This window comes from Azolla caroliniana, unplaced genomic scaffold, assembly GCF_043228905.1.
Source record: "Azolla caroliniana isolate FFs.n. ecotype wild unplaced genomic scaffold, voAzoCaro1.0.p SCAF_20, whole genome shotgun sequence".
Lineage (NCBI taxonomy): Eukaryota > Viridiplantae > Streptophyta > Polypodiopsida > Salviniales > Salviniaceae > Azolla > Azolla caroliniana.
The window spans coordinates 15,348,229-15,362,657 of NW_028230455.1; the positions used below are offsets into that span (position 1 = coordinate 15,348,229).

The 14,429-nt window shown below is 39.2% G+C and overlaps 2 protein-coding genes and 1 pseudogene across 2 annotated transcripts; 2 read left to right on the forward strand and 1 right to left on the reverse strand.

The window, feature by feature from the left end:
* The first annotated feature begins 1,563 nt into the window (after positions 1-1,563).
* LOC147851218 (beta-1,6-galactosyltransferase GALT31A-like) lies at positions 1,564-6,833 on the forward strand. Its single transcript, XM_087335885.1, has 11 exons — positions 1,564-1,780; positions 3,602-3,704; positions 3,796-3,860; positions 4,550-4,752; positions 4,837-4,900; positions 5,045-5,117; positions 5,236-5,356; positions 5,557-5,644; positions 5,737-5,862; positions 5,955-6,064; positions 6,312-6,833. Exons 1-11 carry the CDS (start codon positions 1,683-1,685, stop codon positions 6,458-6,460), a joined length of 1,200 nt encoding a protein of 399 aa, XP_087192011.1. The 5' UTR covers positions 1,564-1,682; the 3' UTR covers positions 6,461-6,833.
* A 1,046-nt stretch (positions 6,834-7,879) lies between these two features.
* LOC147851219 (pentatricopeptide repeat-containing protein At4g13650-like) lies at positions 7,880-9,805 on the reverse strand. Its single transcript, XM_087335579.1, has one exon. It carries the CDS (start codon positions 9,803-9,805, stop codon positions 7,880-7,882), a length of 1,926 nt encoding a protein of 641 aa, XP_087191705.1.
* Positions 9,806-10,344: 539 nt separating this feature from the next.
* Positions 10,345-13,828, forward strand: LOC147851220 (pentatricopeptide repeat-containing protein At4g13650-like; annotated as a pseudogene).
* The last annotated feature ends 601 nt before the right edge of the window (positions 13,829-14,429 follow it).

The window sequence follows — 14,429 nt, forward strand, 5'->3', positions numbered from 1 at the left end:
CAGTCCCACGAGGACTTGTATAAATAGTGCTACTGAGCATAGTTGTAACAGAGAGTGTTTATATTGTTTTTGGATATAGCTTTTACGTTGTGCTCTCTCTGTCCCTCCTGTGTACTCTGTGTATTCTCTGCTTCCTTTGTTTTCTAACGCTTCCGTAAGTAATCGTTTTCACCTATCAAACAACCACTCTCTAGGGACCGTGTCAAAGGCTTTGCGGAAGTCCACAAAACAACAATATAATTTCTTCTTGCGAGCCTTAGTCTAGTTAATTAAACATCTAAGTGTGAAGATATGATCAATAGTGGAGAAGGCTCATTTAAAACTAGCCTGTTCAGGTGCATGAAGATTTAAGGTCTCCATATAATCGCTAAGCTCTGCCTCCATTACTACACCATATAATTTAGCAAGGGTATGACCTATCATAATGGTCCTATATGTATTTGGGTCCATGGGGTCCCCCCATTTATGTATGGGGGTCACTGTGTTCATGGTCCATATTGGTGGAAAACCCTCAACGAGGGCACGATTGAAGATTAGAGTTAGCAAGGGAGCTAGGCACTCTCTCGCATATATGATGTGTTTTGCTTGCAATCCTGTGTGGTCCATGGACTTCTTATGTTGTAATTTCTTTATGACCTTCGTGACCCTAGAGGTCGTGAAGAGTGTCCCCACGGTAGGTCGGGGTGTAGAAGGCATTGGGGGAGAGAGAGAGAGAGAGAGAGAGAGAGGACTAGGGTCTGGCACTTGCTTCTTTTGCACCGTTCCATTGGAGGATAGTACACATAGGTTCATTAAATGTCCTATAGCGTGTACCACTTGGAAGTAGTTATCGGACATTTGGCAAGTTTTAACTCGTTGTTGTTTGAGACCTCAACAATGGGTTTTTTCTCAATATGTTCAAATTGGATCAAACGATGAGATGGAGATATTGTTCCAATTTTTACGTTATTGGGGTCTACAATACAATTGGAATATGCGTAATGCTTTCATGTTTGATAATAGACATGGGGTGAAAGCCTATATAAAGAAGCTTAAAGGTATTCTCCTGTGGAATTTTTGGATGTTAGAGCATGTGGGGATCATTTCCTCAAATGCATATTCAGGTTTTTTAGTAGCATTACAGAACGTCCCTCTCCTTACATAGGCATATGATAGGTAGAGGAGACTAAGAAGTGTTGTAACTAAGTGGATTTTACGTACAATTAATATAATTGTGTGCTTTTACCAAAAAAGAAAGAGGGATGGTGCGTACATTTTATGTATGTATTTGTTTGGAGTGATAAAGAAGTTTGGGAGTTCAAATTGGAACGACAAAACAACGACAGCACACACACACACAGAGACAGAGGAGAGGGAAGGGGTTCGTTTTCTGAGGAGAGAGAAATACAGAGGAGGGGAAGAAAGACCCATCTTTCTGTAAAGCGAGTGTGTGTGTGTGTGAGAGAGAGAGAGGGAGCGCTTACATTCTCTCTCTCTCTCTTCTCCTTGTTTGAGCTCAACGATAGAGATAGAGATATGTAGATATAGCGATAGATATAGAGCGAGGGTTTTCCCTGTAAGATCTGCTCCAACCTACATGTTCCGAGAAAGCCTTTGGATTCTCTCTTCACAAAACTCAGAGGTTTTATCTCTTTCCTGCAATCTCTGTGTGAACTAAGTGAGCTCCAACTGAGCTTCAACAAATGCGTTCCAGAGGAGGAGGTGGAGGGGGAGTCTCCTCCACAGTGCTCCTTGCGGCATGCCTCTCATGCTTCCTTGCGGGGATTCTCCTCACCAACAGGTACAACGTGCAAAAATCCAAACCGTCTCTTCCCTTCACTACTCTTTTAGTCGTAATTCGATCATATGCGTGTGCTTTTGTAGAGAGAGAGAGAGAGAGAGAGAGAGAGAGAGCGTGCAAAACAGTTGTAGCTCAGATGGTCATACTTTCAAACCTACATTTCACAATGGCATCTAGTAAAGTAAGGTTGTCCAGAAGATACCAGAAGGTCATGTGTTCAAATCTTCATTGCACAAAGGCATCTACAAAAGCAATGCATTAAATATTTGAACTCGGCCACCCATGTTAATAAAAGTAAAAAGTTGGCTTACCACAAGGGTAGAGAGTCCAAAATATGGTTGTTCGTTAATGCTGTTTTAAAACTAAACAAACAAGTTTACATAAGCTTACAATTCTCTAAGTTTGAGAAGGAGATTTGGTGGAAATTGTCTTAGAAAAATGGAGAATAACATTAAATGGTGATCCATGAGCTATGCTATTGCTTGAAGCCGTACTGGTATCATTTATTCATGATGGTTCCTCCCATATGTAGGACGAATTTGGTTTCATATACTATTATAGTCTTTTCTATTTTATCTACCTCACCATGTGGTTCAAGATTGACATGAGCAGAATGTTACTCCATGCCATCCAATAGATATCACAAATGCGATATTTTTATGTACGAATCCATCTTCATTTGCTCATGGTTTTTGAATGAATCTGGATGTTGTTGATTTGGGGGGAAGGGAGGAGTTATTTCCCTGATTTCCTATGGTAATTTGTAACTTGTGAGAGAAATCGTAGACTAAGGGCCACATGGAAAATTGTGCAGTTAATCAACAACCCTGTTTTATAAAGGTAAAAAGAGTTTAGATGCCTGGACTACTGTGTCAATTATGAGTGGTGGTGTAACGAACTTGTTGAAAACTACCCTATTTTGCAAGTCTTTCGAAATTGTGCCTGCTACCATTGCTTTTTGATCATGGGCACTATTCGAAATCCTCAGTTTTGTCAGTCCTTGCTTGCATGTCCAATCTCTTTTTCGAATGACATGTCTTGCCACTGGAAACCCGAGCTTCATTGTGGCTTTCTGCCATGTAGGAATTGCTATATGCTCACATGTGATGCAACAACTAGAATAAGGAACCAACCTACGCATAAAGCAAAATATGGAGTGGTATATCTGATGAAATTGATTTTAAACACCATAAATGTAACTAGTTATCTTAACAATGTAGATCCTGAAGAAAGTAGGAGAGAAACCTTCTTCATACTGATGAAGCTTGTAACTTGTGCTTGGGTGCAAGCCAGCTTATTGACATGACACATTTTCCGGTCTCCAAAGATATTGTTTCTGTAAAATTCATAGGTAGCATCCATAGGCTGCACATAATTTCCTTTATTAAAAAATTCTGAATTGGGCATGATTGCATCTATTTACAAGGAATGATAGAGGGAGGTTATAGCTCTTGTAATGCTATTCATGTAGGTATTTTAAGATTGTGATAAAACAATGCTTCTTTTTCTCAAGATTAAACCATGTATGATTCTATTTGATGTTCATCCATGTATTTGTTTCGAAAGCTATGACATCAGTGGTTACTTGTTCTCTGCTGTTTCTATGCAAAATAAATCTTAAGTACTTCCCCCTATTGATTTTTGTAAAAGAAATAAGACCATATTTTATGGACTGAAATTCAATTCTCAGATGGTTTCTGTGGATAGCTCAATCATTGAGTGTTAAATGCAATGTATATGATTGCCATTTGAAACTTAAGGACTTGTTAGATGAATAGAGCCATCAATTATCATAAATCTTAAACTTGCAGTCTTTTACAGGCCGTGGACAACTTCAGAACATGGTGCTGCAGATGATAAAAGGATAGTATTAGTACATGAAGAGGAGATTCAGCATATTCATGAAAATTGCGACTCAAAACATGTATGTGAAACTTTTATCTCTGGATTTGAAGGAGGGAAATTAGGGCGCTGGGCAATGTTGGATCTTATTATTTTGTGTTTTTTGGTATCAGAGTGAAACATCTATGCAAGGGCAAGACCTTTTGGATGAAGTATCTAAGACACATGAAGCTATCAAGTAAGTGATATTTAGCTAATTTTAGGTGTTTTTGGTACATTTGGAATAATGAAATGAAAACCGATTTTAACTAATTAAGATGTAGTCGGGGATATTTAGAAATTAGTGCTAAGAAAGCCATAGGTTTTCCTATACACACTGGTGCGGAAATGTGGATGTCTGCATCCAGATTCTTTTTGGAAACAATTTGCAAATGCAAATAACTACCATGTATTTAGTTTTTTGATGTTTTGACTGCATGAGTCTTTTTTTTGTTCTTTACCTATGGATATATTTAAGTAGTAAGTATGTTTAACAATGATTGTACTTTTTAAATATTTTGCTTCCTAGTTTCTTATGCTATTTGTGGCAAACTTCCTCTCTTGGTTTTATGGTGCTGTATGGCATGGTTTAAAGCCACATATGGTATTTCTGAGGGATTTGAACCCTACTCCTCCGTACTTCCATACCTGGATCTGTTTGCTGTATGGTTGACTATGAAAACTTCAACTTATGATCAAATTCCTATAAAATTAAAATTGTTGATATTTTGCCATATCAAATGAGGAACATTAATAAATGGGAGTTTGAGGCTCTATAATTGTATTTCGGATATTTGAAATTATGTTCCAAATTTTCATAGAAATTCTGTTGCATGAAATGTTATTATTGATAAATTTGATCTGAGATGCATTCATTATCTTGAGCAGGACTCTGGACAAATCAGTTTCAATGTTGGAAATGGAATTAGCTGTAGCTAGGGCTTCTTCCCAGGCAGGTTCCCCCAGTCTGATAAAGCCTATTTTAGAGCATCCTGAAGACAGAAAGAAAGCTTTCATCATGGTTGGGATTAACACTGCATTCAGCAGTAGAAAAAGAAGGAACTCTGTCCGAGAGACATGGATGCCACAAGGTATGCACAAGTTGCTAATATGACAACAGTGAAGTTACAATGCCATCACTCTTATCATTTTCTTTTTAATTTCTCATATATTAGGTGAAAAACTGAAGAATCTTGAGCAAGAGAAGGGAATTATTGTTCGATTTGTTATTGGCCATAGGTAAAGTACATTGTGATGGTTTCATTTGTGAAGCCATCTGATTGTTGATGTCTTGTCTAATCAACAAATACACTTTGATTAGACTGTAAGTGAGGGTATGTATAATTATAAGTGGAGGTGCTAAATTTTTTCCTCGATTACTAGTGCTACGCCTGGCGGCATCTTGGATCGTGCCATTGATGCAGAAGAGGCACAGCATGGAGATTTCTTGAGATTAGTGAGTGCAATTGCAAGATCATTTGATTTACTCTGTTTTACATGATGCTCAAGTTTTACAACTGCCCACAGTTTCAGTACTAGCTCACCTCTTACAGCAACAATGTTCACATTGATAGGAACATATTGAAGGCTACCATGAATTGTCTGCCAAAACAAAGATATTTTTTTCCACAGCATTAGCCAAGTGGGATGCGGATTTCTATGTGAAAGTTGATGATGATGTACACGTAAATTTAGGTGAGATTGTGCTCTATTCATCATTTTATCTTAGGGGTTCAATTGCCTTCTTTGCAGCAACTGAGGGGAGGGTTGACTCCTAATCTATGGCTTACATGGAAAGAGCCTGAACCAGTCAGCCACAATCCCTTCTACCTTATTCTCCTCATTTTGTGGAGCTTCTGAAACGATTATGATGTCAACTTCCATCTGTCTCTCAGGGATACTTGGGACAACATTAGCAAGGTATCTGCCAAAGCCTCGTGTATACATAGGATGTATGAAGTCAGGCCCAGTTCTCTCTCAAAGGTATGCTGTAACATTGAGCTGAAAGTACCTCTCCAAAAGTCAACCAGTGGATATTGTATCTTATTGGATTGATACATATCCTATTTTTGCAGAGGAGCCAAGTATCATGAACCAGAGTACTGGAAATTTGGAGAGGATGGAAACAAGTATTTTAGGCATGCCACAGGGCAGTTGTATGTTGTTTCAAAGGATCTTGCTACCTATATATCGATTAACCAGTATGTTCTTTGGAAACCAGACTTATGTGTTGGCAGACTTATGTGTTGTCCATGCCAGAGGTTATCATGATTAAGATCTTCATTTCCTACAGGCAAATATTGCACAAATATGCAAATGAAGATGTTTCCTTGGGTGCATGGTTCATTGGCTTGGATGTGGAGCAAATTGATGATCGAAGCTTTTGTTGTGGAACACCTCCAGGTTATTTTTCTTGTCTAGGCCTGAAAAAGCTCTAGTGTTCATTCATGCATGCATGTTGGGGATGTGCTGGTCCTCCGTTGTACCTTACATTGAGTTTCCACTTAACTGTTAGGGTACTTACAAGAATACCCTAACAGTGTACCTCCATGTAATAGAAATTTTTGTACAACAAACCCTAAACCCTAAACCCTTCACAATTTATTTTTTACCCGTCAATTTATTTTGGTTACATATTTTTTCATGCCAGATTGTGAATGGAAGGCTCAGGCAGGAAATGCATGTGTAGCTTCATTTGACTGGACATGTAGTGGCATATGCAATTCTGTTGAGAGAATGTTGGATGTGCACCAGCGCTGTGGTGAAGGAGATGATGCTGTTTGGAGTGCGATTGCTTAGATTAACATATGAGGTTACACTAACACATTCTTTCACCCATTCAAATAAGAGCATCTTCATCTGAAGATCAGTTCCAAAGTACAGCCGAAGTGTACATGTCCAGATCTTCTTGGGCTGTGAGGCATTTTTGTTGTGCGGAAATTTCCATGCTTATATTCAAACATATCTTTTTTCACAGAAAATAGTAAAATCAGGGCTGTGTATAGTCGCATGAAAGTTCACTTATAAAATTGATTTGTGAGATCTCTAGTTTATTTGTTGAGAGATCATTTATATAATTTGGATTGAGAGGGTATGCCCAATATTTGTAGTGAAAGACATCAAGTAAATACATTCAGTTTCAATTGACATACTTTCCATTGTTACTTTTCAAGTGGCTCCTTAAGATCTTTACATTTTGTACTCATGGGCTTCTTTTGCTAATTGCCAACATGGCTTGAAATATACGATGCCTCTTAGAGAACTATTTGTACCAAAATGCTATGAATATTCTCTAATGTAACATGCTTGTTGCATACATTAGTATAGTCACTCTCACAAATGATCGTCACCTTCCATCTGGCTCGTACATATTTGACAGATCCTCCGTTATCGAGGGATGGCGACATCAAGATCAATCCCTATCCCTAACCGATGTAATGATACATTGAGCTGACCTACACACCCAATAAGTTAGCGAGTCCACTGAATCAACCAAACAGCTATAATTGCATCAATAGTGTATCTTCAGGGGGGGAGAGCTCTGTAACTGTGACCTAGGTCTCCCTCATATTAACTTGTCATAAGTTGTATCTGACTGTTGTATTTCTTTTATGGGAGTGCGAGTCTGGATCATACTGGAATGCACCCAATTAGATATACACAGAACATTCTCATAGGTAACAGATGAGCAACCATGCTCTTGCAAGTTTTACCAAACCATTAAAAATACCGTTTGTGTAGGTAAGACAAGCGATCAGTTTCACAAGGGTTACCTAGGCATGAAAGATGAATCATAAGAGATAGATAATAAAGATTGTGATAGTGACCATGGATTGTACAAATGCCACGAGATTGATGATGAAGAGCACTTCACGTTGCAGTATGCAACATATGACAACTGTATAGTACCTTCTCATTTGAGCTTAGGATAGAAACTCCTAAAAGATATGAATCATGTAACTACTGCAACCATTTTCAGTTTTGGGCCTTTATTTTATGTGAATCATGTAACTACTGGATTCATGATGTTGTAACCTTCTTGTTCTCATTGGCCATTTCAGAATTCCTCTAGCATCCACAATTCATCATTTTAGATAATACACTTTCAGATGCATTGCTGTGTTCTCAAAGGATATTCATGTGCACAACGTTGTATCTAAGAGTTGTACCATATATCTTATTTTAGGTTACATCTCTCAGAAGTCATTTCAAACCATGCTATCTTAGGATGTTCTTCTGAATGTTTGCCATACATAAATATGCTCCCAAATCATTTTCATTCAGTTGTTGTGCATGTTCAAATGCTAATTTCCCAAGCTCCATATTGTACCATTTTTGGCAAGCTCCTAAGATAGAATGCCACATTAAAGTTCCTGGTTGCACTGGCATCATGCTAGCAATCATTACGGCTTCTTTCACTTGACCTGCTCGCCCAAGGAGATCAACTATGCAAGTGTAATGCTCCAAAGATGGCAAGAAGGAATAGTTCTTCATAATAGTGTAAAGGAATATCACTGCATCATTCTGTAGGCCAGCATGACTATATCCACTGAGGATAATACTGAATGTGACCACATCTGGTTCTAAGCCTTCCATCACGAGTTGATAGAAACAATGAGAAACATTTATGATATCTCCCATCTGGGAAAATGCTGCCAGTAGTGCATTCCATGATACTAAATCGTGAACTTGAAGCTTGAAAAAAACTGTACGTGCTGACATGGGCAACCCAGATTTGGAATACAAATCAATCAAGGCATTACCAACAATGTGCACTTCTTCTAGCCCCTTTTTAGCTATATCAGCATGCATCTCCCTACCCTTGGTTAGAGATCCAACACTACCACAAGTTTTCAAGCTGCAAACTAATGTAACCTCATTGAATGGGATGCCACTTAGTTGCATTTTCTCCAAGCAATCAAGAGCCTTTCCACCATAACCATGTTCACTGTATCCTGCCATCAATGCTGTCCATGGGACTGCCTCACAGACTTGGAGTCTGCCAACCGCATGTTGTGCTTCTTCAAGAAAGCCACATTTAGCATAAGCATCAACCAATGAGATGCCGATACGTAGATCTGCTTCAAATCCTTTTGTCACAGCATTGGCATGTAATATTTTTAGAATTTCCACATTATCTTGTATATTTCCACAAGCCTTCAATCCAAAAACATATGTGATAAAATCTGGTGATATACCCTCACATTGCATGCATTTCAGACAAAAGAATATTTTCTCACTTTGCCCATGCGCAGCATACCCTGCTATGAGTGCATTCCATGAAACCACATCTTGATCAACGAGTTTATGACATACATCCTCTGCTTCATAAAATAGACCACATTTGGCATACATAGAAACCAAAGCACTCCCAATCATACAATCACTTTGGAGACCTTTCATAACAATTTGAGTATGTATGATTTGGCCCTTCCCAGAACCTCCTACACCGATAATGCCACAAGCTTTTAAAGTGCAAATGAAAGTGACAACATCTGGAAGGATGCCATCATATTGCATCCGATCAAAACAGTCCAGGGCCTGCTGAGCCTGTCCGTGATCGATATAACCCATCATTAATGCAGTCCAAGCAACGTCTGATCGGACCGCAAGCGTATCAAACACTTCAGCTGCTGTTTTAATCATGCAACATTTAGCATATACATCAACCAAGGTGCTCCCAATGAGCATCTCATGTTCCAACCCTTTCTTCATAATCTCAGCATGAAGAGTCCGCAGCTTTTCAGCACATCTGACGCTACCACAAGCTTTCAAACCACATACAAAAGTAAAAGCATTCGGTGAGATGCCTTCCTGTTGCATTTTCTCCATGCAATCTATTGCTTCGTCATCCTGACCACATTCAACATGTCCTGACATGAGGGCAGTCCACAAGACGACATCACGGACGGCAATGGAGTCAAATATTTCCTGTGCTTTGGCAAAGATACCACATTTCCCATACATATTGACCAAGGCAGTAGCAATGAACACATCCGAGTTCTCAAGAAAGCCCTTTTCTGTAAGCTCAGCATGCAACCGAGAACCAGCCTCCACATCCCTGGATGCAGAGCAGGACTTGAAGAAGGCTATACAATCTGCCCTGCACAACCGGACCTCATGCTGCAATACTTTGTTCTGCATCCCCTCATCATCATGCTTACGTCATGTATGTATGCGGGCAAGTACGTATGGGTCGCATTAGGCGTGTGAGTTGTACATATAAGTGAACCGACAAGAAGCACTCTGAATCTGTAAGCTTTATTTATGTATGTACACATCTCATGGCGTTCAAGAAGGTGTTTGCTTTACAATGTCATAAAAGCACACATGATCTCTTCCTTCCCTTAGAGCATACTACATATAGCATAGCATAACATAGATCATCACACCCTCTCGATTGTTTTCTGGATATTTGGGCTGCATACGACTCTTGAACACGTGGCACGGAATAAAATATTATCGCAATATAAAGAATGGTCTAAATTTTGTCAAAACTGGAATAAGTAGGTCGGATAAGAGGTATCAAGTGAAACTCAACCAAGAGGTAATTGACGAGACTGGTGGGTGTTCGGTCATATTATGGGCTACAAATTAACCCTCTCAACCAAATTCTTACTTATAAGTTATAACCGTGCTGATTAAAAAGAAAGCAAGAGCAATTGTGTAATTTATTAAAACGCATGAGGAGGTCCGGAGAAGGTGTGTGTGTTTGTGGTCATTCATTAGGGAAGAAGCAGATAGTAGTTACTACTACTAGTCATAGAGAAAAGACGTTTTCGATAAAGGTATGTCTGTTGGAACATCTCATTTCTCCCTTTCTTCTGAGACGATAGTGATGCCAACATTAATTCATTGCCACGGCCATTAGCCCAATGACGACGTTGAGCTACCACGGTCCATCCCTTACCTTTCCAATTGATCCAATCCTTGAGCACTCTGCGGCCCTCAGCCACTACCATTGTGTCAGAGATAGGGTCTCATCTTAGCCCGGCAATCATATTATTTGTGGACCAGAAATTACCCTAAGACCAGTGGAGGATATCACATCTTGTTTAGAACAATCTGATGGCCCTCTTAACATTAAAGAGCTCATCTTCTTGTCTCAGAGGTGCAGCAGGGACAAGAGCCCTCATCTTGCTCACATGCTTTACATGCGAATGTGTGCTGATGGGCTCGAAGCCCATCCTGCTGTAGGGAATTATATTGTCCCTATGCTCGTAGAAACCCGGGATGTGTTTGAAGCTCAACAAGTCTTCAATCGTCTTGTCGAATTGAATGAACACTCATGGACTGCCCTTATTCATGGGTACCTAGCATGTGGCGAGTTCCATCATGCATTTCAAATTTTCAAGCTAATGTATAGCTATCATGTCTACCCAAGTGTCTACACATTCACGGGCCTCGTAAAGCGTTGTGCTAACTTCCAATCTTTGGAGAAGGGTTGGGACATTGGGCGTGAGTAAATGAAAATGTTTATACCTGGCTCGTGTGATATCGGATTTTTCCGTTCAAACATGCGAATCGAAGCTAACAATGCTGAAATAGTGAAGGAAGGATTTGAAGAAGATCTTTACTTGGGCACCATTTTGCTTGATATGTATGTTAAATGTGGTTGGGTTGTCGAAGCACATGATGTATTTGATGAGCTTCCTCTTTAGGATGTTGTGTCATGGAATGCACTCATTGCTGGGTACGTAGAGCATGGGCCTAGTATAGAAGCATTGCATCTTCTCGAGAAAATGCAGTGTGAAGGGATGGCCCCAAATACTGTAACTTACGTTTGCTGCTTGAAGGCATGTGGTAATGTAGGGTGCATTAACATGGGCCGAGATTTGCATTCGGAAATTGTAAGAAAGCAATTTGAGAGCAATTTATATGTGTGTACGATACTTGTAGATATGTATGCTGCATGTGGGTTCCTTATAGAAGCTCAGGAAGTTTTTGATAAGTTCCAAGGTAGAGGAGTTACTTCATGGAATGCACTCATTGTAGGTTACATTGAACATGGATTTGCCCACAAAGCGTTGATGTGTTTGGATCAGATGGAGGTGGAAAATGTATCTCGTACTCAAATCACGTATGTTTCCTGTTTGAAAGCTTGTGGTGCCATAGAAGCCTTGGACAGGGGACAGAGGCTGCATATTGATATTGTCAAAGAAGGTTTAGGAGAAGATGATCTAATCCCGAGTGCATTGGTTGACATGTATGCGAAATGTGGTGCATTTGCGGAAGCGCTATGTATATTCGATGGGCTTCCTGTTCAGGATGTAGTCTTATGGAGCTCACTTATTTCAGGGTATTCCGAGCACGGGCATTCTGTGGAAGCACTAGAATGCTTGGATCAGATGCAAGGTGAAGGGATCTTGCTTGACACCGTTGTATTTATGTGTAGTTTGAATGCATGTGCTAACTTAGGATGCATCGACAATGTAGTTTGAATGCATGTGCTAACTTAGGATGCATCGACAAGGGTCAAGATATACACTTCAAGGTTACTGGCAATGGGCTTGAGCATTCTGATGTGAACCTTGCAAACACTCTCATTGACATGTATGCAAAATGTGGTAGTATGATGGATGCCCAACATATTTTTATTACGATGCCAACAAGAGACAGTGTAACGTGGACGACATTTATCAATGCCTATGCTCGGCATGGGGAAGTGAACCGTTGTTTTCATCTGTTTGAGAGGATGAAGAAGGAAGGTATGAGACCAGATGATGTCACCTTTCTGAGCATACTGACTGTATGCAGTCATGCCGGGCTTTTGGATACAGCTCAAGAATACTTTGATGGTATGAGCACAAAGTATGGCATTGCTCCAAATCTTGAGCATCATAACTGTTTGATTGATCTTCTTGGACGTGCGGGGCAGCTATATGAAGCTCTTAATATGCTGGAGAAAATGCCTTTCCCTGCTGATCTGGTGGGATGGCGTACTGTTTTGGGTGCTTGCCAAAAATGGGGTGCTGTACACTTGGGTAGGCATGCCTTTGAGTATATGGTTAAACTTAAATGAGAGTAATGCTGCAGCATTCATCTTAATGTCCAATTTGTTCGTGGATGAACCTGATTGGGATTGAGAAAATAAACAGCAAGTTTCCCAGGAAAATGAGTGTACCACTGAAGTGTGGTTGATGCTATGATGTGATGGATTCATAATACAGGTGTTTGTACAATAATGTCTTATTCTGGCATGGTAAGAGAAAGTAGAGGAAGATGAGAGTGGAGAAAATCAATATATAATTTTAATCAGACGAACTCAGGAGATTATATTGATAATATTTTAGCACAAGCGGTAAGAATGAAAATAAAGACGTCAGAGGGAAAACAGAATTACAAAGGAAAGAATTGTTCTTTTCTTTCTTCTGCTTATCTTCTCATACAGATTAAGCCTTTTCATAGCTATAATAAGCAAATCAGGCTGTTTTAAAATAGAAGTAAAAACCAGGGAAATCTAAGAACCAAATTCCCACAAATTAAAGAGCTTATTCTCCTCCTAATTTATTCAACATTATCAGATTTTACTCCTTTCTAGAACCAGAAGTAATTAATAACATTTTAAATTCCTTTCTCGAGAGAATAGAGAGAGTGCTTGGTGGCAAATGGAACCCCTCATTGTTGGGTTTTAGGAATGGAGTGAACCAAAATGAGATCCTCTGCATTTAAAGCTTGGTAGATCCATATTTCCATGCTAATCTTCATAGAGAATGTTAAGAAGATGTGAAAAGCCATGATATAATGTTTTTATTTTGCAATCGCAAGGTTTCGGTGCTTGCCTATTCAAAGATATTCCAACAATGACCAACTGAGATTGGAAGGTTTGGCAACATTATCATGGCCTTAGAACATATTAAAACAGAGGAAATATCAAACTAACACGACATGTGTTTGGTTGAGGCTTCTCTAGGCCCTAAGGCTATCACCTTGAGACTTGTTGAAACTTCAAGGGAGTTTTATACGACATTGCCTATTGGTCTTGTAGATGAAGAAGTGAATCATTACATCTCAGTCTTGAACAAGGGAAATCCTTGTAGTGAGAGTATCTGAAATCCATCATGATGTTGGAATAATCATCATAATGTATGCCCTCTATGGAAACATGTAGTTTCTATGGAATCATCATGGTGTAATGTTATCATAATACTCTCGATGCAAGTCAAAGGGCACTTGGAATCCATGCACTTTGGTCACTGAAGACTACATTCTATCTTCAATAAAATTTGAGGGAACAATAATGGAAGATGTTTGGAAACCTAACTTAGTTGAATGCAGAGGCGTATTATAGGAACATTAGTTATATTGCATTATCGTTAAAGATATTTAAGACTTCTAGGTTTTGAGGGTTTGCATGGGCATAATGAAACCTCCTTGTCTGATTGTATTGATTTGATTGATCAACTATTGGTCCCAAATGTCTCCAAGGTCTTCTGCATAGGTTTTGGAATGCATCACATATAAGTACATTGGGCATGATTTTTAGTAATTCAGAAGTTTTCAAATCCTTTAAAGAACTCCTTATTAGAATGTAGCCATTGCCAACCACGTTATGCATGCCTGTTGCTCATCCACATGTACACATAGCCAAATTAATGGAAGATCCAAAGAATGAAATTTCAAAACAAGTGTAGTTTTTCATTTCAACCTTTTGTTTTACCATTTAAAAATTTGGAATATACATACATACATATATATGTATAATTAAAGTATGTATGTATTAATGGTGCCGTGCAATCTACTTTGGACCCTGGTTGACACCACAGCT

Coding starts and splice junctions, on each gene's coding strand:
- LOC147851218 (XM_087335885.1), top strand. CDS start 1,683: ATGCGTTCCAGAGGAGGAGGTGGAGGGGGAGTCTCCTCCACAGTGCTC. Junction 5,118..5,235: donor ATGGAGATTTCTTGAGATTA/GTGAGTGCAATT, acceptor TCACATTGATAG/GAACATATTGAAGGCTACCA. Junction 6,065..6,311: donor TTGTTGTGGAACACCTCCAG/GTTATTTTTCTT, acceptor TTTTCATGCCAG/ATTGTGAATGGAAGGCTCAG.
- LOC147851219 (XM_087335579.1), bottom strand. CDS start 9,805: ATGCAGAACAAAGTATTGCAGCATGAGGTCCGGTTGTGCAGGGCAGAT.